Source organism: Colossoma macropomum, unplaced genomic scaffold (assembly GCF_904425465.1).
Source record: "Colossoma macropomum unplaced genomic scaffold, Colossoma_macropomum, whole genome shotgun sequence".
Taxonomy (NCBI): Eukaryota; Metazoa; Chordata; class Actinopteri; order Characiformes; family Serrasalmidae; genus Colossoma; species Colossoma macropomum.
Window position 1 is genome coordinate 20,026,474 of NW_023494785.1, and position 22,329 is coordinate 20,048,802.

The 22,329-nt window shown below is 39.3% G+C and overlaps 1 protein-coding gene across 3 annotated transcripts; it reads right to left on the bottom strand.

The window, feature by feature from the left end:
* Positions 1-325: 325 nt before the first annotated feature.
* On the bottom strand, positions 326-22,263 carry hace1 (HECT domain and ankyrin repeat containing E3 ubiquitin protein ligase 1). 3 transcript variants are annotated; one of them, XM_036586381.1, is made up of 24 exons: positions 21,979-22,262; positions 21,456-21,510; positions 21,253-21,342; positions 20,955-21,059; positions 20,592-20,667; positions 20,157-20,288; positions 17,832-17,914; positions 15,338-15,434; positions 15,158-15,259; positions 14,954-15,060; positions 14,711-14,861; positions 12,646-12,962; positions 11,130-11,198; positions 10,941-11,028; positions 10,123-10,234; positions 9,905-10,002; positions 9,602-9,689; positions 8,067-8,216; positions 7,774-7,970; positions 7,212-7,343; positions 3,384-3,482; positions 2,952-3,022; positions 2,326-2,439; positions 326-1,995 (listed from the first exon to the last, which is right to left on the bottom strand). In XM_036586381.1, the coding sequence occupies exons 1-24, from the start codon at positions 22,067-22,069 to the stop codon at positions 1,893-1,895; spliced, it is 2,727 nt and encodes a 908-aa protein (XP_036442274.1). In that variant the 5' UTR covers positions 22,070-22,262; the 3' UTR covers positions 326-1,892. The 3 variants fall into 3 exon arrangements, with proteins under 3 accessions (XP_036442274.1, XP_036442266.1, XP_036442282.1); XM_036586373.1 differs by having other exon boundaries at positions 15,158-15,434; positions 21,979-22,263; XM_036586389.1 differs by lacking the exons at positions 17,832-17,914; positions 20,592-20,667; positions 20,955-21,059; ... (1 more) ...; positions 21,456-21,510; positions 21,979-22,262 and having other exon boundaries at positions 20,157-20,269.
* Between the last annotated feature and the right edge of the window lie 66 nt (positions 22,264-22,329).

Consider the following 22,329-nt stretch of genomic DNA (forward strand, 5'->3'; position numbering starts at 1 on the left):
AATTAACAAAACATGTACTTTGATCAGTGGTGCCCAAACCTTTGCATGACTGTATGTGTATATACTGGTATATACTGAAATATTAAAAAATGGCACAGATTTATAATATATTTAGCACATATATTTTAAAATGAACAAATATATGTACATATATTTTTCCTCCATTTGGGATAAAAGATGCTCCATTTGCCTTTAACTGACATTCAACTAAACATCTATGCAATTTAACCTTTCTGTTACCTTAAACTTAAACCAAAATCCTAAGTCTACTGCTATGTATAATGAGCAGATACTTTAACATTTGCAGATAAGTTCAAAGGGACCATTAAAATAAAGCCTGTTTATTAAAACCAATTTCATAATTTTGAAAATAAACAAAATGGAGAAAAATGTTTTAAATGTGGAGAAAAAAATATGGGCGTGTTACATATATCCTATTTTCAGTTCAAGTAAAATTTTTTATATATTAAAAATTTAAATAGTGGCACATTAAATTGTAATGTGTCACTATTTACTCATTTATTTATTATTTATTAATTTGTTCTATTTTTCAGCTTTTGGCAAGTTGGCCAGTCCTTAGAGAGAGAAACAGCAGCCAGCTTTGGGCTGTAATAGTCACTCATAACATTCATGACCATGACCTTAAACAGAACACTACAACGCATGATACATGAGAGCGATAAGGCAGCTCTGATGATTGATTCCTGCAGTATATAACATGCTAAGTACACCATCTACCAGTGCAGGCTTGCCGGGCATGAAAGGCTTAGCTGACAGCAGCCCAACTGCAATTTAGTGCACACTTCCGTATGAACAGCCCCACGTCTGTGACCCATTACCCTTATACAGGGTATAACTGTCCGAAGCACTCATACACTCACACAATCAATGAAATAAAACTCTGAAAGTAGTAAAATACATACTTCAATATTTGAAATCATCTTCCCAAAGGTCCTTAAAGATTATGTATACAATTAGCAGTCTGTTTACCAATGAGAACAAAAAAAATATACAACCAAATTAAAGCGATCCATTTTAAGAAATATAAACCTATATCCACATTTACATATGACAGGATTCACTTAAAATGTAAGTCCTACAAAGGACACAATTTCTACATTCATAAAATGATATGACATTGTCCCTTTTTTACAAAAACCTTGTCAAGAAAACAGAATCTGTAGACTTGCATTCACAAGGAGTTTTTGGCACCATTGATCCAATTTGTTCTCTCAGTTTCACATGACAATTGGGGAAAAAAAACCCTACATATTGAATGATATGAACAAATGACAGTACAAAGGCTATAGCACAGCAGACATGACACAAGTAGGGAGGTTCTAGATTATTTTTCAAGGCTCGTTGCCAGCGCACAGGAGAAGAGGGTACATATGTATACGAGAAACCAGCACTGTCATGCTGCCTGACATACTCCTTGTTCTAAAATGACTACATTATTTCCAGCCATGTTTCGCACTCTCTTAGAACGGTAACACTGTAATATATGAGCGTGTGCGCACACACAAACATGTCTTACAGGTCTAACACAGCAGAGTAAACAGCATGTATAAATAAAACACAGCATATATCTTGGAATACAACTTAGTAAAGTAAAGAAACCTTTGACACATAACACTGGCAGTAGAGATTGGAGTCACTGGCACACTGATTTTTAGCGTTAAGTATTAATCCACTTTTCATGTTTGCCCTTAGTCTTTTGTATTTGCGTATCTAAAATAATGCCATATAGTCAAACGAAGGCTTTTGAGTAAGTCAGAGGAGTGTGAAGATATCCCTGAAGTTAGGTCAACACACACTCACGTGTGTGGGCATGTGTGTTTGTGTGTGTGTCTATGTAACAGGCGTCACAGCAAAAAACAGATGGGCCAGCATCATGCCATAGTGTAACCATAACTCCCACAATGCAGTGCAACGAGCAGTCGGTCGCGCAGGACGTCCTTGCTGGGGTATTCGGGGAGTTTCAGCATGTTGATACTGGAAAAGATGGAAAGACAAGTCAGAGTGATTCGGTTGCGGATTGAGGAGCAAGTCAAACAGGGTTGCATATGCTTGACTTGCACCATGACACAAAAACTGCCCTTTTAAGCACTGGGTGGCATTTTTTGTTCTGTGTCTTCCTGCTTTTTTTTCCCAGTCTATGTGATCGTTTCTCTTATATCCTTGTTCAGGCTACAGAGTAACTGGTGTTCAGTCACATAGCATGAGTGCTAGACTCTCAAAGAGCCACACTGCCCTCTGCTGCTCCTAGATGCTACAATACCAATTCTGGTGCATAAATGGACCGTTTGTCTTTGTCTTTCTCACCAGGTACTAGAGGTAGGCAATAAGTTGGATGTGTAGGGCACAGCAGCGATGGTAAACTTCTGTAGGCCGCTGCCCCCCATGAGAAAAGCAAATCCACCGTGTGGAACACGGGAGCTAGGAAGAGAGGAAGAAAAAAGAGAAATGAAATACAGAGAACTGAGAGATGGATTTAACCTTCTAAACTATGCCCATATTAATTTCACTGTAGTTACTGAACAATTTATAGCAGCTACGGAATAATAAGGTTGAAAGTAGGGCTGGGCGATATGGCAAAAATATCTTATCACGTTACTTACAGACATTTTCACAATGCACAATATGTCTTTTGACCCAGACACAACACACTATGCTACATTTAAAATCTAGCATTAAATAGTATCAACACAATGATTTTTATCCAGTGTTTCACATACTGCATTGCACAAAGCATTGTTCAATGTATATATGTACTGATGATATGCACAATACTCAAAAAAGTGTCAAAATGCATCACAACAATGATAAAACATGGTCAAATTGCCGACCTCTAACTAAAGGGGTGCAAGCTCACAAATTCTGTTTACAGTTATTTATGTAATTTACCAACACATTAATGGACATGAATAAGGCATAATAAGAACTCTTACCTTCCGGTAACAAACTGTAGTAGAAGAACCCTCTCCTCTTGAGTGAGACTCTCTACTACTTCCCAGAACCACTGCAAATCAAGAAAGCACACATTACTCCTCAAATGCACCTGTGATGTCAGATCATGTCACTCCTACATTCTCAAGGTGACAAATCTCAGACAAACTTTCTGGGCAAATAATTTCTTGTAAAAGGAATCAGATTCTAAAATATAATCCTACAAATAGACCCTAATTCCATCTACATCTGAATCATAAGTTCATAACTTAATCCTAAACAGAATCATGTTGATATACCCAAGTCCACACAGAATTTTTGGCAAAATTTGCCAACAAATCTGCATAAATTGTCTCATTGTCCTAAATCATTAGAGATGGCTCATTAGTTTAAGTCAGTGAGCGTGATGTTCATGTGGCATAGCAGCTGTTAACCTGGATGACTGGCTCCTCTGTATCATAGCCACTGGTGTACTCTGTGTTTCTCTTCCAGTCCATCACATCAATCTCCGGCATGCCAGACAGCAGCAGCTCCTGCATGCACACACACACACACACACACACACACACACACACACACACACACACGCATGAACACACATTCACGTTTAAAACCAGGAGTACAGCACAGAGCTACGCAGCTCATAACAACAGATCTAATCAATAACTCATCCCGCTCAGGCTGACTCATAACACGGCCATGGTTTTGCTCCCAAAGTGTTCGACATTTCCCACGAACTCCTTCATAAAGGACACGCACGCAAAGTACAGCATGGAGGAGAGCTTGGAAAAACGCCTTTAATCACTGAACATGCACTCTGCGTGAAGGGTTTCGCTGGTCGCTTGCTGTTCCGTTTAGACGGGTAAGAGACAGATAATAAAGACACAGAGATCACGGGACTAAAAGCGCTTTGAAACACAGGCCCTCATTAGTTAGCCCCTCTGGGCCCTGTCAGTGGGCTTGCTGAAGCTGTGTGACCAAGGAATGGGCCCACACATATATGTGCACTGGAGGCCCGCCGTGCGGTAATGGCCCTAGGAGAGCATCGATCTGGGGCAGAGCAGGGGGTGAGAAAAAGAGAGAGAGAGGGAGAGAAAGAGAGAAACTCAGAGAATGCGAATGAGAGGGAAACAGCACACCTGCGTTCTGGAACATACACAGAAATAGAGGCGTGAAATAGAATGAACGGAAGGGCCCTCAAGGTGATGCCTCAGAGAGAGAGAGAGAGAGAGAGAGAGAGAGAGAGAGAGAGAGAGAGAGAGAGAGAGAGAGAGAGAGAGAGAGAATGTCTCTCCACAAGACATCAGACATAGAATGAAAAAAATAATGAGAACTGTGTTTTTATTAAGTCTGATAAATACTAAGCTGAGATCAATAGTTTCTCTACACAAAGCTGAAAACCTAATTCATGCTCTTATAGCCTGGCATCTTTCTAAGATCTATGTATGTCTGGCAGATGTTCCACTGTACTCAAACTGACTCCAAAGTTCCTCCAAAAAACAGCGTTCACAAACAAAGACTAGATCTATAAAGTTTGAACACATTAATTCCACTTCATTACCTTCCACTGGCTACCTAATCATTCTTATCACACCCATCATAATCCTGCACTCAGGATTCAATCAAAAGGTGAAGGCTTTAGCAATTAGCATACAGATAAAAAGGGCAGGTGGAAGGGCTTTTTCCTTTCCACTCTAGAACAGCTTTTCTGCTAACAGACAGGACTCATATAGATGCATACAGACTCTCATACATCCGGTAGTGTTTGAATCTCACATCTTTAAGTATATGCACATATAAAACAGCTTCTTGGTCAAGAAAACACTTATCTTTACTGGGGTTCTATCTCTGCTCAAATCTACATTAAAGCTAGGGGTGGCAAAAACATATCAACACTTAGAGACAGTTTCACAATACAGAACACCCAGCAATGTTTTGTTTTTTCTGAGGTTTGATAAGTTGGAACAGACACACCAGCAGAAAAGCACTGCCACACTTAAAATGCTATCAAAAGAACATAATGATAATATTAAACCCTCATGGACTTTTTCAGAATTTGGACTGGAATCTCAGTCAATAAGGCGAAAACTTAAATAGCTACACCAATTGGGAGTCCTTGTTAAAGGGGTATCCTGGCTCAAAACTAGAATTTATTATGTTATTTGTTATGTGTTATTTTGTAGTGCAGAAAATACATCCTTCAGTCTCATCAGTTTGACAGAATTCACAAATTTGGTAACGCTTTATTTGGAGTGTTCCATTGTAGATGATCAATAAACTCACTAAATCACTAAACAGATTATCAGTAACATATCAACAACAGATCAGTGAAGCAGCAGCAGTGAAGCATCTGAATAAACTAGTAAATACTTTGGAGATGTACTGTTGATACATGTCTTACATTAAGTTGATGTATTGTCAATATATTACTTCCACAACGCAAAACCTAACCTCAACCAACCTCACCCAAAACCTAACCCTAACCCTAACCCTAATCCTAACCCTAACCTTAACCTCAACCCAGAACCTAATCCTAACCCCCATATGTTTTTGACATGTTATCGAGTCAGTTGAGTCTTTGTTTCATCTAAAAGTCTTAAAAAACACTCAAAATAAAGTGTCATGACAATTTTGTATAGTTTTTGTGTTTTTGCCCATCAATGTTCTCTGACTACAATACCCAGCATGCATTATGCAAATACATCACACAACCAGTGGGTATCTCTAAGATACTCAGCAAATCTTGGCTGCTAGCCACATATCTCGAGGCTAATAAATATATCTATATTGGTAGCTAGCGTTAGTGATGATACACAAACCAGTCTTCTTTACACTGAAGGAATAGTTCAGTTGAAGAAATAGCCAGTGGAGGGAAAAACAAATCCAACAGCCTGGCCTCTAGTATCCAACCCAAAGGTCTGTAAGAAGGAGGTAGGCATGTTTACAACAGGAGTTTCCCTTTGAATGTCTTTTAATGAAGTATGAGGTTGATCGATGTTCCTAAAGTATTGGCGACATCAACGAAATACCTGGCTTAACATGCTAATTTACCATGAGTATGATCATATAGTCATGTTGCCCACCCCTAAATAAAGCAGTGATGTTGGACTTTTGTTGGATATTTCTGGTGAACTGAGTCATCAGTGATGTTGCCTTCACCATTCACATGCACTGATTCAAGTTTGCGGACAGCATACAGAGATGCTGATGTCTCAAGGAGTCTGTAAACCCACACTGGCCTCTAGATCTCGCTTTTAATTATGTCATCATCATTATGCTTATCCCTTCTAATTATGCCATAAGCCTGCTGGAGTGGCTAACATAAGGTGCGCATGGTGGCCTAAAAGCTCCCAACAGATGTAACAAGCTATCTGTTTCCTCTTTCTTATGTCTCCTCCTAGTGGACCCAGCCATGTCATGAACCAGCCACCCATACCTTAGCATTACCCACAAAAATGCCGGCACATCCTGCTTATGTAGTTGTCTGCCCACGTATCCTCAGTCGTGGCCCACTGAATATGCCCCAGCACTGCCTTGGAGCTTCATTCATCATACCATGGAGGTTCTCACCACACTAAACCCTGTTATTTTTTTCCCCACAGTATCATTTCCTGCCTTTGCAGATTCATGACTAATGCATATCTCATCTCCAATTCCTTATCCGTGCCCTAGGGTCATGCCCATGAGATTTAGATATGCAACACTGACAAGGGTTACTCAGATATCTTCATTTCTTCAAACTTACCCTGCGCAAATACAGCACAATATAAAAACTAGTAATCCTCAGTATACATCTCCTAATATTTAAAATGTATCCACCCAGACTGCACTTTTCAATTTAATCTTTACTGACTAAATTTAATAAATCTGTCTGCTTCCAGCATGAATCTTCTAATGCCACAATATCTGGCTTTCTGTATAGTCATAGCCAGAGGAGAATGGATTCCAACTTCTGAGTGCTGCTTCCACTCAAGGTTTCTTTGACTCTCTGCGAGAAAGATATTCTTTGTCATTGCCATCTTTGGCATGCTCACAGAAGATTTTATCCCTAAGAGTTTGTAAAAGTGCTTTGTAACAAATGAAACAAAATTAAATCGAACTCATTAGAGTGAAAAAAATTGTGAGAGAGAGCGAGTGAAAGAGAGAGAGAGAGTGCATAAGAAAGAAAAAAGTATAATAAATAGTGTGGAAATTAACTAGAAGAAGAAGAAAAAAAGAACTGAGAAGAGAATGGAGCAACCTCGAAAGAATCAGCTACTGACCAGCTCGTACTCATCAAAGAGCTGGATGAGTGAGGGAGGGATGAAGGTGTGGAAGCCCTGCAGGAAAGCGTTGATCTGAGGCTGAATGGCACGAGTCATCCTCAACTCTGTTACCAGCTGCACGTACTCCGCCTGTGCAAGCGAGAGAGAAACGGGGACTGAGACAAAGCCGGACAGCGTCGTCACTTTTCCTGAGGGTGAGGGTTGTGTTCCGGAATAAAACCTAGAGAACTGCATGTACTGCATTAACATCTGGATAATACTGCCCTCTATTGATCTCTCGGTTAATTACAGCTTTATACAACAACCACAGGCTGACATTTTCCCTCAGTGGGAATACTGAGGCAACCTTCGTCTAAAGGTTTCCGCTAACTCAGCTACTGTGCAAGCTCTAACGTCATACGTAAATGCTGTGCATGCAAATACATTCACATTAGCAAATAAAACCAATTGAGAGATTTGGCCAAACAGTGGGATGTCAATATGTGAACTGCCTACGTTTTTATTTTTCCTTGCTTACTGGGGTTGGCAGTAACTGAAGCATATCTGTTTACAGTCTCACCTTGTTTTCTTGGGTGACCTGAATGCTGGTTCCTCCAGGCTTGAGAGGAACCTCTTCCATGGCTCCAAACACATCTGTCTCTACAGAAAAAGTGAGCTCCAGGCCCAGGTCACTGATGTCATTGTCCAGTATCCACTGCAGGTTCTTGGCATACTCTGGATCAATGGAGGACACGTCCTGGTAATTCACTGGGATACCTGCAAATATGTACACATACAAGCACATCCTACTGTGGTCTTTTACTTCAATATTTCAAGAATATTACCATGTCTTTGTGTTTTTGTGTGCATTACCCAATATGTGCTTATAGAAGGAGCGGGTGAAGTAAATGTTGACCAGCTGGCGGTGATACAAAGCCAGTCCAAGGATTTGACCAGCAAATCGGAAATAGTTCAGATGGTCTGGGTTGACAGAGGAGTTACTGTTGGGTTGAAATGTAGTGCCTGTAAAAGACAGTGTACACAAATACACATGCCCAAGTGCCCACGCACACACACACGCACACACACTCCAAATGAATAAGAACAAAGGACTGTAATCATGCAGTGGTGTATTTCTGAACAATCACAGGAAAAAGCTTTGATCTGTAGCACTCCTTTCCCATCATATGTAATTATCTATTACCTCTAGGAGAGACAAAGATTCAGAGGCTCAAAGTCACTGACACATAACCATCAGTGACCCTATAAATACACGCCAAAGTCATAGCAACAAGACTTGCAAACTTACATCAGAACAGAAAAATATCAAAGACTCAAGAAAGGGAACACACAAAAAAGGGAAGGTAGGACAATATGGCAAAAATATAACTTCACTATATAAATCAAATATTAAATAATACTTCACTATATTCAATTTTTAAAGATAATGTCAAAATATACAATGACCAAGAGCCGGCAAAACAGCAGCGCTGCATTTAAAGTACAAGAACAAAATTCAGAAACCCCTCTTCTTTATTTCCAGTCAAAATGGCCACTGAGTACAAGTTATTCATTTTCCAGCATCAGAAAAAAAGCTGAAAACATATATTTAATAGAACAACTAAGTATAATATCATTGTATTCAGCATTTTGTCTGTCCGTCCTTTACCTTTATTACAGTTTCCATTCTGTCTAATTTCTGATTTCAGTTTTAGAAGAAATCTGCAGGGACATTTTTCCACACCTCCAAAGTTCAGCCTCAGAAGTTGCATTTTCTGCTTCTCACAATCCAAGTAATCCCAAACACATTCAATGATGTTGAGTTCTGGGATCTGGAGTAATCAACCCATTGTTCTGAAAACACTATCCACGTCATCGTTTGGTTCTTATCTGTTTTTTTTTCTTTTCTATTTCTTTTTCTCACCAACATTTTCATGACAGCTACACATCCTTTCAGACTCAGTGTTGAGTTGGCTTTGCACAGTGGAAGCATGGACAGAAACACCTGTGGATTTTTTTCCAGATGTAAAAAATCATTTGAATTCTAGTTTTGGAAACTCTACTTTTTCCAGTTACTTTCCTTTGACTTTCCCATTTCTTATAACAGTGGATTATCTTCTGTGTAATTTCCTCATTGTATGTAAATTAAGTAGAAAAATAAAACTATTGGTTAAAATACATTAATGAAACATGAATCGGTGTTCAGTGTTCTATAAATACTAAAGGTTCTCATGATATACATGATAATCTCAATATGATGATGACATATTGCCATGTTGCCCATCTCTACACATACACACAACACTCACGGAACAAACAGAAATACTGCATTAGGCTAGCACAGAGCTCAACAAAGGTTCATATTAACAGTCAGCACGTTATACAGTTATGGTTACAATGTTGCTTACCATCTGCTGATTGTGTGAAAAGAGCATAGTCTGGATTGATGATCTCATTAGAGAGAATGTCAAACCACTCTCTAACCACCCCCTGACCCTGAGAGAAAGAGGACAGTATGAGCACCATCTGCCAATGTCACCAGCAGAAGATTGTTTGTAAACGCTGCATCACAGCATGAACAGCAGGCTCTGATTATTCTGATGGTGCAAGCATTCTGATGTACAATGAAGCACAGCAAAATTGAAAATAGCTGAAGAACTTAAGATAGGTGTGTCTGTTGATGACTCGCAAGCGATGTGTTTCAGACTGACCATTCCCTCTTCACCATGGAAACGCACAGCGATGCCCTGCTTGAGCTTCTCATTGGCAGACTTGGACACAACCTCACAGCTGCTGCGGAATATAGACTCTGAGAGAGGGAGGATAAAGAGGGATGGATTAAAGCTCTTGAGCTCTAGAGAGTGAGTACGTAAAGGGAATCTGCTCAGAGGCAGAAGCCTTCAAACACAAACGGTATAAATTCCAGCACCTCTGTGAATCAGTAGGATGTCGTTCTCATTAACCGGCCGATGGACCATATCCGAGTCAGGCTGCCCGGCTAGAAGATGCTCGTAGAACCACTCACACCTGTCCTTAAAGGGCTGCGGAGGAGGTGAGCAAAAAAGGTAATTAAAACTTCCTCATATTGATTAGACTCTGAAGCCCTATACCTGAGCCTTAGAGAAGTCTGGTCTATTAATCACCCACTCATTACACTATAAAGCACAGAACCTGCCTGAGTAAAGGAGAGATGATGGGGAAGAGAAACTCTTCAGCTACATGGAGGGGGAAAACTGCAATCCATTTGCATAATATTTGAATGGCTTTGTTCTTGATGCAAAGAGGGAGAAGTCTGCAAGAGGTAGAAATTAATCCGACTGAAAGGAACTCCTTCCCCCAGGGGCACCAGGAGCGCAAGAAGAGGAAAATCAGGAGATGAAATCGTATTCGGCAGGTTAAAATCTGTAATTAAAACGGCACCGTATTCCCCAGCGGACTATAATCTGGAGGTAACGAGGCTCAGAGTGCTGGCGCTCAAATATGAATACTGAAAACTCGGCGAACACTACACAGTGAAGCGGCACTTAAAACTTACAAAGCTATATAACGGGACTTAAGACAAGTGTTATCTGCGGCATAATAACACAGTTAAATGATCCTGGCAGAGAGAGACAGGTGTTTGAAAGTCACTCCAGCACGAGCCCCAAGAGTGCTGTAGCATAGAAAGTCACTTCAGAGAAATGAGATGAAGAGCTACACTGGAAACCAATCAGAACACTGCTTTAACCTGCCCGTCACCCAGTGTACCTGGCCTTTGATAATGTGCATGAAGCGAGACATGAGCTCAGGACACTCCAGCAGGAAATGGAAGTGGTTAAAGATGATCTTGGGGTTCCTGTGGAAAGAGAATGAGACAACAGAAGACGCAAAGATGAAACATTAACAATGTGGTGGACAGGGAGACTTCAAAGTCACAGAAAAGCAATCTTCACTTACCTGGTGACAAAACACTTGAGCACCTCATCATGTTTACACACAAACTCAATGAACCGAGGGGACGTCATGCTAGGCAAGTTAAGAGAGAAACAAACCAAGAATAGATTTTTACATAGACAAAAGGCTGGTGCACAAAGTACTAGGAAAAATAGCTTGTCTGAGGCCTGAATCAACGCAATGGGCCTCTAATTATACAGATACTCTGCACGGTCTCAGTGCAGCCATTGATCCCTCAGCAAACACAGAAATTAAAATAATAAATAAATAATAAATAAAGAGAGGAGACATCTCACTAGAATTTGCCAATAAAGAAATCAGCAATTTCAGTGTTAATTAAAGACCTATTTAATGTTCTAATTGCGTGCAGTTAGAAAGCTTCAGGGGAAACTTGTGGAGATAAGTGAGAGAAGACATTATTTGCTCATTTATTTCAGTGATTTTTACACAGAGGGGAACTCTGATGAAAAGATTCATGTTGTTTAGGCGAGAAATAACAGTGGAGGAAAATCTCATTTGTGTTCACATTCTCTTACTCCAAACAAAACCTTTTATTTTACAGTACACTTCACAGTTTTTTTTTTTGGTCATAGCTTTTCTGCTGCAGACACTTTAAGCTGGGAATGACCTTAACACAGTATTAAGCCTGTAGAATTTTGACAAATACAATATATGTGCTTTTTAAAATACCTAACGAGAATGGCACACATTGCTCAGCACACTTACTGCACACTCAACAGAAATGTCTGTAATTCACTAGCAGCCTCATCTACATATATTTACATTCACATCTGTATCTATTACACCAAATGAAGTACATTGGGTCTGTGAGCAGAAGGCTCCTATAACATCAAAATAACCATCAAACATTGTTATATCTTTTGTTTATGTACGAGATCACAAATTTGTCCAATTGGCTTATATTTCCTGCTGTAAAAATAAGCAATTTGCACTTTCTTGCTATCTATTACGCAAGATCTGGCCTACAGTAGCATCCCGGCCCCTCATCTGGTAAGCACAACTTCCAGGAAAAACTGGAGGCAGATTGTTTTGCTGAGCACTGGTGGAAACAGCCTGTGCTTGCTGCACTTTTGATGGACATTTTGATACCTTTTGGAGTTTCCAGTACAACACAACAGATATGTATATGTATAGGATAGGAATATAATGTATGCCAGGTGTTCAGTAAATATGAATGTGAATAAAACAATGACCTTAACACTCAGAAAAGCTGTTATCCTGTTAATCATCAACACATTTAATTGTGTAACAGATGGTTCAAAAATTGAGCAATAACACTTCCATCTACAATAGAAATGTAGATAATTGTATTAAAATGATTTGAAATCTAGTATCACTTTGGACTAATTTTACACACTGCCTTCTTGGTTTAAAATTTCCTGCATATCTAGATCGATTAAGATTCATGAGGTAGCGAATGTATGCTTTAAGCGGGTTAAGCTAAGGAATTAACTCTAAGGTCTAAGGGTGAGGGTGAGTAGTGAAGGGTCACTCTTACCCCTGTGGCATCTGACATGAGCAGCACATGTAGAAGGCTTGGATTACAGCACTCAGACGATTGGCGGTCATAGAGATGACATCCTGACCATCCACATAAGCCTCCGGCGTCTTCATGACAACCTCAGGGTCCAGCGAGGGGGGCAGCAGGGCAGGGGTTTCCGTGGAAACAGAGGGGTCAGTCTCCCTTTGCTTCAGAAGCAGTGAGGCAATTTCACTACCCGGAGAAGAGGAGGCGGTGTCTCCACACTTCCTGTCCAGCTCTGTGGAGATGAGCACCAGCCACTCATCCAGAGAGTGCCACAGCAGCTCCAGAGGCTGAGGAACAACAATGATATATCAGAGGCAGGGCAAATCTGCATGTTTCTCATCTTAAAAACAGGTAGAAAGGAACATGAGGTAATTTACTCTAGACAAGCAAAAAATAAAAATGTCTGACAACCGTGTACTTTAATGATCAGTTATTAAAGTAAAAAGAATTCAGTCAGCTCAACAAAAAAGTAGATTCCTAAAATACCTTAGTATAACCTCATAATGAATAACTTTCAGCAAAACTTCTGACAATTCTGTTGTCAGTTTTGTCAGATTCTGCCTGTTAGACCACCTCTTATTTTCTTGTCTTATTTCAGGCCATTTTTCTATGTTAGATCATCAAGACTTCCACTCATCTAAATTTGATTGCATCACCTAAAAGTAAACATTTCAAGGCAGCTGAGTGGGACAGGTGTATGAATATTAATGATATAACCAAAATCCATCCACAGAAAGTATACAGAAGATATTTTTTTCCAGCATTGATATCTTTGATGGGGAAGACCGATAGCTTCAAGAGGAGAAGGAGGAATATATAACACTACTGTAGGACCTTTGAAAATGATCCTCAGAAATGGCAAATGTTTGCTTAGAGTTTAATGGGGAATTCGAACCATTTTTCATAATTTCCATAGTTATCATTGAGATGTAAACAAAATCATTCAGAGTGGTTTGATGTGAAATGGTTCATTGTAGAGAAACGTACTTATTCAGATTCCTTTACAGTGGTGGGGTGATAGGAACTAGCAGTTTCTGTGTCTACAACACAAATATAACTATTTTGGTTACTATGAAAAACTACCTGTGAACCTACATGTGTCTTCTGAGTTTTATATATATATATATATATATATATATATATATATATATATATATATATATATATATATATATATATATAAATAAAATAGTCAGATAAAATAAAATAGTCAGAAGTGTGGGTACTATTTTGCATTGCAACATCCTTAATGTACCTCTCCATCATGCATGGGTTTTAAAAATACATTTCATAATTGACACATCAGGCTATGTATTTCTTTTATGATTTCATGTAATAACTTTCTGCAACGTAACTTCCAGAGGCATTAAACTGATATGTCTGGTTCCTGTCATCACCGCTGTGAACAATTCTGACAAGTTTCTCTAGAAGAGCAGCTAGCACCCTCTTCAGGAAAAATTGCTCCACTGCACCTCTGATGCTAAAAAATGAGTTAATGTTAATACACTACATCTCCAAACATTTGTGGACACCCCTTCTCACTAGGGTGTACTCACTGCTGACTCAGGGGTTCAAATGCACACAGAGCTTGTACGATCTCCAAACAAAAGCATTGACAAAACAACAGGAAGCTCTGGCACATGAGCCTAAGGTCACCTTGTCCAATGCCAACCCGAAGGCTAGAGGGGTATGAAGACCTCCAGCATTGAGCTGTAGAGTAGTGGAACTGAGTCATGGAACAATGACCAATACCTTTGGAGTGGCATTTGTGATCCAGACCTAATCATCCAACATCAATACCTGTTATCACTAGTGCTCCAGCTGCTAAATACAATCAAATTCTCACAGCCATGTTCCAACATTTAGTGTAAAGCCTTCCCTGAAAAGTTCAGTTACTGCACCAGAGGGGGACAAACTCCTTTTTAATACTCTTGATTTTGGAAGAAACATTGGATGGACACTAGATGAGCACAAACTTTTGGCCATATAGTGTAGCTCCTACTGTAGTAAAGATGACAATGTGTCACACACTGACCTTGAAGACCTGACTGCGTGGGGTTTTGTTCCCATTGTATCCCATGTCAATCCCATTGTTAGGGGATGATGGACCGAGGCGAAACACGTGGCAGAAGATCCGCACGATTCTCAGCAGGCTTTTCATCTGGGCCTCATAATTACTAGACAAACTAAAACGGAGAAAAATATGCAGGAGAAGAATGCTTTACAAAAAGCTTTGAGAGCAAGGTAAAGAAACTTTAGGCAGAGGGTAAAGCCTTACCTGAGCAGCTTGTGTCCATTGGTGGTGGCCACCTCAGCCAGGCTGGTGAGGATTCTCTGATAACTGGAGTCACTTTGCTGAGATACATGCTCAAGAACCTGCCTGAGCTGAATCATACACATATACCACATGTACACACATATATTGTTGTTGTATATTGTTATAAGTATGAAAATATTAAAAAAGGCAACATAAATGTCTCACCATGTTCTCCTTTATGTCATCATTTTGAGTCATCTGAATAAGGGTCTGGAAAAGCCTCCCGTGATGCTGAATCAGAATCTCACATGTCTCTCCATAACCACCCTTAATAGGGGCAGAGGATGATGAGATTGTGTGTAAAAACCTATATCTGTGTCTGTGTACACTGTATATGCTACTCACCTGCACGCAAAGGTCAAGTGGCGTGATTCCATTCTTGTCTGGCAAGTATTTGGCACCCCTGAGGAGCAGGATTTGGGCTGTGTCCCTCTGGCCATGGCTGTAAGACAGAGAGGTAGATGATATCTTGTTTAAGCATGTGAGATGCATGCTATCTTGATGCATATAATATGTTCCAGATACCAGCATCACCTACAGTTGTATGCAAAGGTTTGGACCAAATTACACATTTAGCTGATTTTCTTAAGTGAAAAGAAGTATTTGAAAAAAGGAAGAAGACTTTAAAAAAAAAAAATCGTGGCATGTGAGTCTCTTTGTGATAAGTCTCGTTGTGGTAAAACTCATTAGGCCTTAAGTGACTTGTTAGGACTGGTCAGGCAGGTCAAGAATTGTCATTAGGAACTGAGGACAATTCCAGAGCATAATAATCTCTCTTAACCCTTCAAACCTTGTGCAAACACTCAACAACCATGGGTTTCCCTAAGCAGCAGGCTCTGAGGATCTGAAAATGAAACTTTTCGATGCCTACAACTCAGTAGACAGCTATAGAAAGGATACCAAAGTGCTTGCACCTTGCAATTTCCACTGGAAGACAAAGAAAGCTCAGACAGAATTGCTCGTACGCTGGCCCAAAAGGCAATGTCAAACCCCCATATGAAAACAAAGGTTTTAGCTGACACAGGAGTGGTGGTTCTGCTGTGCAACATTGCTTGGACAAACATGATCTACATGGAAGAGTCATCAGAAGAAAACCATACGTACTTCATCACAAAAGTCAACATCTGAAGAATCCAAAACAAACATCTACATAAGCCAGAGGTATTTTGGAAACAAGTGCTGTGGACCGATGAAGTCAAAATCCAGCTCCAACATTTGTTTAGAGAAAAAAAAGAAGCAGTATTTAATGAAAAGGACACCTTGCCAAGTGTTAAGCATGGGGGAGGATCTATTATGGTTTGGTGAAACATTGCATGGGTAGAAGGAAGAATGGATTTATATATATATACATATATATATATATATATATATATATATATATATATATATATATATATATATATATATACATACACACACATATATATATATATATATATATATATATATATATATACACACAAGAGAGAGTGAGAGAGAGAAAAAGAGACAGTGTTTGTATTGTGTTTTGCATATAACAATAGAATACACTTGATGCAAATTCAGGTATGGAGGGAGCACTGTTGCTCTTAACATCCTTTACTCTTATCCATATCACATGACAGTACTACTTGCACTGTTGCCTCAACCACATGAGTTTTGCATGATTTTATTATGCAGGATTACCAGGTGCCTCAACACGCTTGAAGGACCGTGCTAATATGGGCTGGCTATTGTGTGAACACCAAATCAAATAAATATGATGTAATTTGATACAATACACTCTTCATTGTCAGATTTATCTGAAATTTGTCTTGCATCACTGTGGCTCCACTACGTGAACACCCACATCCACAAGATGCAAAGAACAAACAAACAAACAAACAAAAAAACAAATTTCACAATCACATGACGCACCTTCTGACAACACAACAATACACTTTACACCATCTCCAAATTCCCCAGTGCTCTCCAAATACCACAGTATTGTGCAGTAATTATATACGTTGCTACACATTTACTTTTATAAATACTCTTTTATTTTCTAAATACTCTAAATGCTCTTTTAATTAAGTATTACAACTGACTGAGGAATAAAAGAGTACCTCTATTAAGGCTTGACTTCAGTTCTCTGAACTTTCTATATGAAGTGAAAATGCTGTATTCAACATATAGCATATGATGGATCAGACAACTACACACTACTACACTGTAAATGTTTAGTTTATATTTCAATATTTCATATAATTACAATACATGGATGGACTCTAGACAGTTATCATCATCCAATGGAGCTGACAAATTTACGCATCATGAATGACAGTATCAAATACGAAAGACAATGCAGGCCCTAAACCTTTCAGAACCCCTTTAATGAACACTGCCTCAATTACGTGCTTGGATTATCCATTTAAAAAGCAGCCTTTCTTGGATGTGTATAAGCAACTATAAGCAGACAGATATCTACTGCCATTTGTAACTGAAACAAGAGAATGGAGGAGCGCTGTTGCTCGGCAACGCAGCTCATCCAAGTGTGTCAGGCACGATACACAAGGAAAAACAAAAGCAGATTGGACATCTCGTCAGTTGCTGCATTCTCATCAAATGGCAGCCTCATTAGTCTACCCCTGTGGCAGAGATTGATAGGTTTCCTCCTGTTACTTTTAACTCACTACTATAAACACACAGTTGGAACAGGCAGCAGTGGGGATTACAGCACAATAGTAAGCATGAGGTCTTCAGAGGCTGAATTATACTTGCTTGCTACTTTGCTACTAGAGGCGTATCATTTCAAAGCACACAATACAGCAACCACTTTACTTTTATTAATAATGAGGACAATGAAGATTATCCTACAGACCTGCAAGCAAAGTAGAGAGGTGTTGCTCCAGAGACGTTGGGCCTGTTAATGTCTGCTCCACTGTCCAGAAGGCACAACACTGTCTGCGGAAAACAACAAACACCCACACTATCAGCAGACAGCATACATGGCTGTAGCGAACAGAGAACGAGCCTGTAATGGGTAATGTCTTATTCACAAAGCTTACACTAAGCTACAAATTGGTCATAATAATAATTTTTGGATTCTCCTACTCTGCTTTAATGGCCAAAGCTGCTGATTATATTAATGAAAAAGTAACGAATGAAGCCAATCACTAGATAGAGGAGAGTAGGGACAACCTAGTCCGAGTAGAACAGGCTTTCTCGTATTTCATTAGGAAAGTCTTCTGTGAATTTTAACAGCAATCAGACATATTTCTCAAGATTGACCCAGAAAACCGTTTTTGTCCTATATAAGTAACATTTTTCATCATAAGTGTTTCTATGTATAAGTCACGGAATTTACACCTATATTATTTCAATCCTCCTTTTGGTGTCTGTTACACAGCCTTGTTTTGTTTGTAACCAACAAACAGTAACAGCTAAAGTACGGCCTCCACACAGTGGGGTTAGGTGTGATGCAGTGTTATAACAAAGCTTTCCTAGAGAAACAATGGGAAAAGTCCACATTCACTTTCATATAAATTCAAAGCAGTTAGTTTCTGTTAAGTTTTTTTATACACAGGTTCATCAAAAACATAATTTTATATACATTACATGTATATTATATTTACTTTGATGCATATATGTTTTTGTTATTAGGTTGAAAAGCTTGTCTGGATCAAACAAGAAAAAATTGTATTGAATGAACTGCGCTTGCATCAATTCACTAGACTTTTTTTAATCAACAGTTACCACCTACTGTTACAATTAACCCCATCTTAGGTAGGTCTGTCACTATCACAAAATTTTAGCTGACAATTAATTTCCATATATATGTAACTGCAATTAAGAACCGAATTGTCTTTTAATCTTCAGTGTATGTACCTATTAAAGTACAAGCCTAAAGTGGCCAAATTAGCTGATTAGTTTGGTTCCTAGCTGTCGATACTTAGTAGCTCCCAACTGACAAACAGTTCAAGCTCAAATAAACACACACTCATTACTGCTCTCTAAAAGGTGTTCTAGCACCAGTCAGAAGTTAGAACTTTTGTTGTTTTGTAGGACCCATGATATGCTGTTCTTTACCTATGAACATTCGCTTCGGATGAAAATGCACCTAGTTCAAGCTGTTCGTTATGATATAAAAGTTTGATTGTGAAATATAAACATGACTGTAGAAAATAACTGTGGTTAGTTTAAATTAGTTCAAATAATTGTGATTATGCAATTACATAATAATTGTGACAGGCCTAGACTTGGGGGTAAATTGTAATATTTGCACTCATTCCACTTTTGCCTAAATTGTTCATAAATGGTGCTAGAAACAAAGCTCACTTTTCATTTTTAGCAGAGATGACTGCTAATATAAAGAAATTATCAATCTTCCTCAAATACCTTTAAAATTAATTAACAAAAAAACAAACTGTGTCTCTCCCTTACTTGTTCTATAGCACATTGAATGTCTTGCAAATTCCCTCAAATCTTTAATGCATTTTTTCTCTTAGAGATAAACTATGCTACTCTTTCCAGGAGAATCACCTGTACGGTCTTGAAACCAAACCAAGCCCCAGCAATAGAACCAAACAGTTTAGTTACAGAGTGATCAGCCTTATCTGGTCCTCACAGCAAGAATTTACATCACCTGATGCTAATACAGAACTAGCCAAAATGGCATAACAAATTTCAGAAAAATTACATTACCTTCACTGTTAGCTTACTTTACTTCAGCCATGCAAAACTGAATACTGTGTTATCAATACAAAAGTCAACATGTTTATTAGTCCTTAAGAATCAGACTGTAATGAAAAGCTTCCTGTTTAACTTCTACAAATGCAATGGTACAATAACAGAATTCATAAAATCTTGCATTCAACATAGTTTCTCAGAGATCTCACAAACCAAGCAAGTACAAACATTTGGATGGTACGCAATACCGATCTTTGATTGTTTGGACAATCTAGAATGTTCTCTCCTATTTACTTTGGTTCCTTTGGCTTGTTCGTTCCTTATCTAAACACTGTAATGCCATGTAGACAGCAGAATGTTTGTGTTTGTCTGTTGGGTGTACGCTGATCTTTACAGTGTAAACTGTAGTGTGGCCTGTAACAGTCTAAACATCATAATGCTATCAAGGTAAATATGTCCCTTAGAGTTCTTGTGTCTATTAAATTTGTCAGTTTGTAAGAAGCAAATATTTTCTTACAGTCTTGTGTCCGTTCTGACAGGCCACATGTAAGGCTGTCTGACCCATAGCATCCTCCACATCCACATTGGACACATGCTGCAACAAGTCATGAAGCAGCTCTGTTCTCCCATTCACTGCCAGCCAGTGAATCTACAGACATGGTGAATGAAAAAGAAAAGAGGAGATGAAGCGACTGCACAGTCAATACCACAACAGCATTTAGACCAATCACAATGTCAACAGCCAATATGTATGACACTAGAAACCTTTGCTGCTCTCTGTGACCTGGAAAAATAGTTTCATATTTCTGCCACACTGCAGAAAATGCCCTGCAACCTGTACTAGGAAATTTCAGTGTCTAATAGTTTGCAAACCCGAAATCCTTAATTATTAATAGTTCTTTAGATGTAAACAGCTAACAACAACAAAAACAAGTATCATCAGCATACTTACAGCAGTCAGGCCTTCATTGTTGCAGATATTGACATCCGCATTGTATTCCAATAGTCTACCCATACACTTCTTCTGTCTGTCAAAATTAGTACAAGAGCTATTATCATTGTCATGGCACCAATATCAGTACCAAGTAAAGTAAACGTTTGGCTGAGCCAGGGGATTGTTTTAGTCTTCTTCTTATTACTACTATTATTATTTTTATTAGTAGTAGAAGTAGTAGTAGTAGTAGTAGTTATAGCAGTCATAATACTACTAGTAGTAGTAACTAGTAGTGCTATGCTGGTAGGCTGCATGTTAAATTAGGAATATTTTGTGATCAGTAGATGGCAGTAGTGTATCACTCTCAGAGAAGCACTCTACCCATTTCTTGCTGCCAGATGGAGTGGAGTACATCCAGAAATGTCTTGGTAGTTGGGGTTTGCTCCTCGCTTCAGCAGCAGGACCAAACACTCCACTGACCCACAGCTGAAAAGAGATAAAAAAAAGAGCTGCAGTGAAATCATAAATGTAGCCACCCAGCTGATGTATGCTCAACACAGCGACTCAATTGACTCTGTCAGTGTCCAGTGCGACGCATTGGAGCTAAGAGGACTTTCAAATATTCTGCACTGAGGAGTAAAAATCACACACGCAATGACACACTCAAATAGCTCCTTACTTGGCAGCAATATGAAGAAGGCTTCTTTTTACACGTCCAAATGCATAGTTGACATCAAACTTGGAGTTCAAGAGCAATTCTGAGACTGATCTATAGGAGTAAACATTGAGTGTCAGTTTTACAACTCATTAAAAATACAGTGTAGTGCTATATTTTCACAGTCCAGATTCATCAACCAATTATTAGTTCCCATAGGTGCCTACCTGTGTTGGTCAGCCATCACCATAGGCATGAGTGTGTAGACAGCTGTCTCATTGTCTATAGGAAGTGACGGAACAATGACTTTAGGTGAGTCTCAACATGTCCAAACACAGATATTACATTTCCCTTTAGACATCAATGTCCAAAGCAGTACATAAGGACTATGAAGAGTGATGTTTATGAGTGCGGGCCCATGTTTGGACATCAGAGAGGGGGAAAGATCTCAGATTCTATTCAAAAGTGATGGTAAAGAGATCACTTCCACCACTTTCACTTGTGAGCCTTTAGTCTAAGTCTATAAAAGCAAAATTGCGGTGGGCCTTGCTGTTGTTCCATGACATTATACAGAAAATTACAATAAAAGAAAATAGCACTTGAAAGCAGTTTAATAAAGCCCTAAGTTAGCGTGTGTGGGCCTGACTGCTAGTATGAACTGGATGCCACAAACGGGGGCTTTGGTCACACTCCTATGAAAGGCAAAATAATCGGCTACACGCCATGTGTGGGTGTTTCTCTTGGTCTTACCGTCGGGGAGCTCCACTGTCCGGGCGCGGCGCAGAGAGCGCGTCAGCCGGTTCAGCTGCACGTTTAGCTGCTCCATCGCCCTTTCCATCATACGACAAGGAAATTCCTTGCTGAAACGGGAGTAATTGAGCTGCTGGGACGCGTACGTTGCCTACATTTGATTAACGGAGCCCGTTATGTTATCCATTTGGCCAAGCGGTTCGTTATCGGACCGTTCAACCTAGACATGTCGCTCCTCTCTGATTCATTTGACTGTTATTTCCTTGTAAACGCGTTCTTCCTGTTTTCGTTACTCCTGCTCGCAGTGCACAATGGGAAGTGTAGTTTTGTTATTTAGCAGCTCCACATGTT

Bases quoted from the DNA above. Each gene is read 5' to 3' on its own strand.
- hace1 (XM_036586373.1), bottom strand. From the start codon at position 22,069: ATGATGGAAAGGGCGATGGAGCAGCTAAACGTGCAGCTGAACCGGCTG. The intron at 20,668-20,954 runs GTAGAGTGCTTC...TAATTTTGACAG, and splicing joins CATCTGGCAGCAAGAAATGG to ACAGAAGAAGTGTATGGGTA. The intron at 8,217-9,601 runs GTAAGCAACATT...TGTCTTTTACAG, and splicing joins TTTCACACAATCAGCAGATG to GCACTACATTTCAACCCAAC.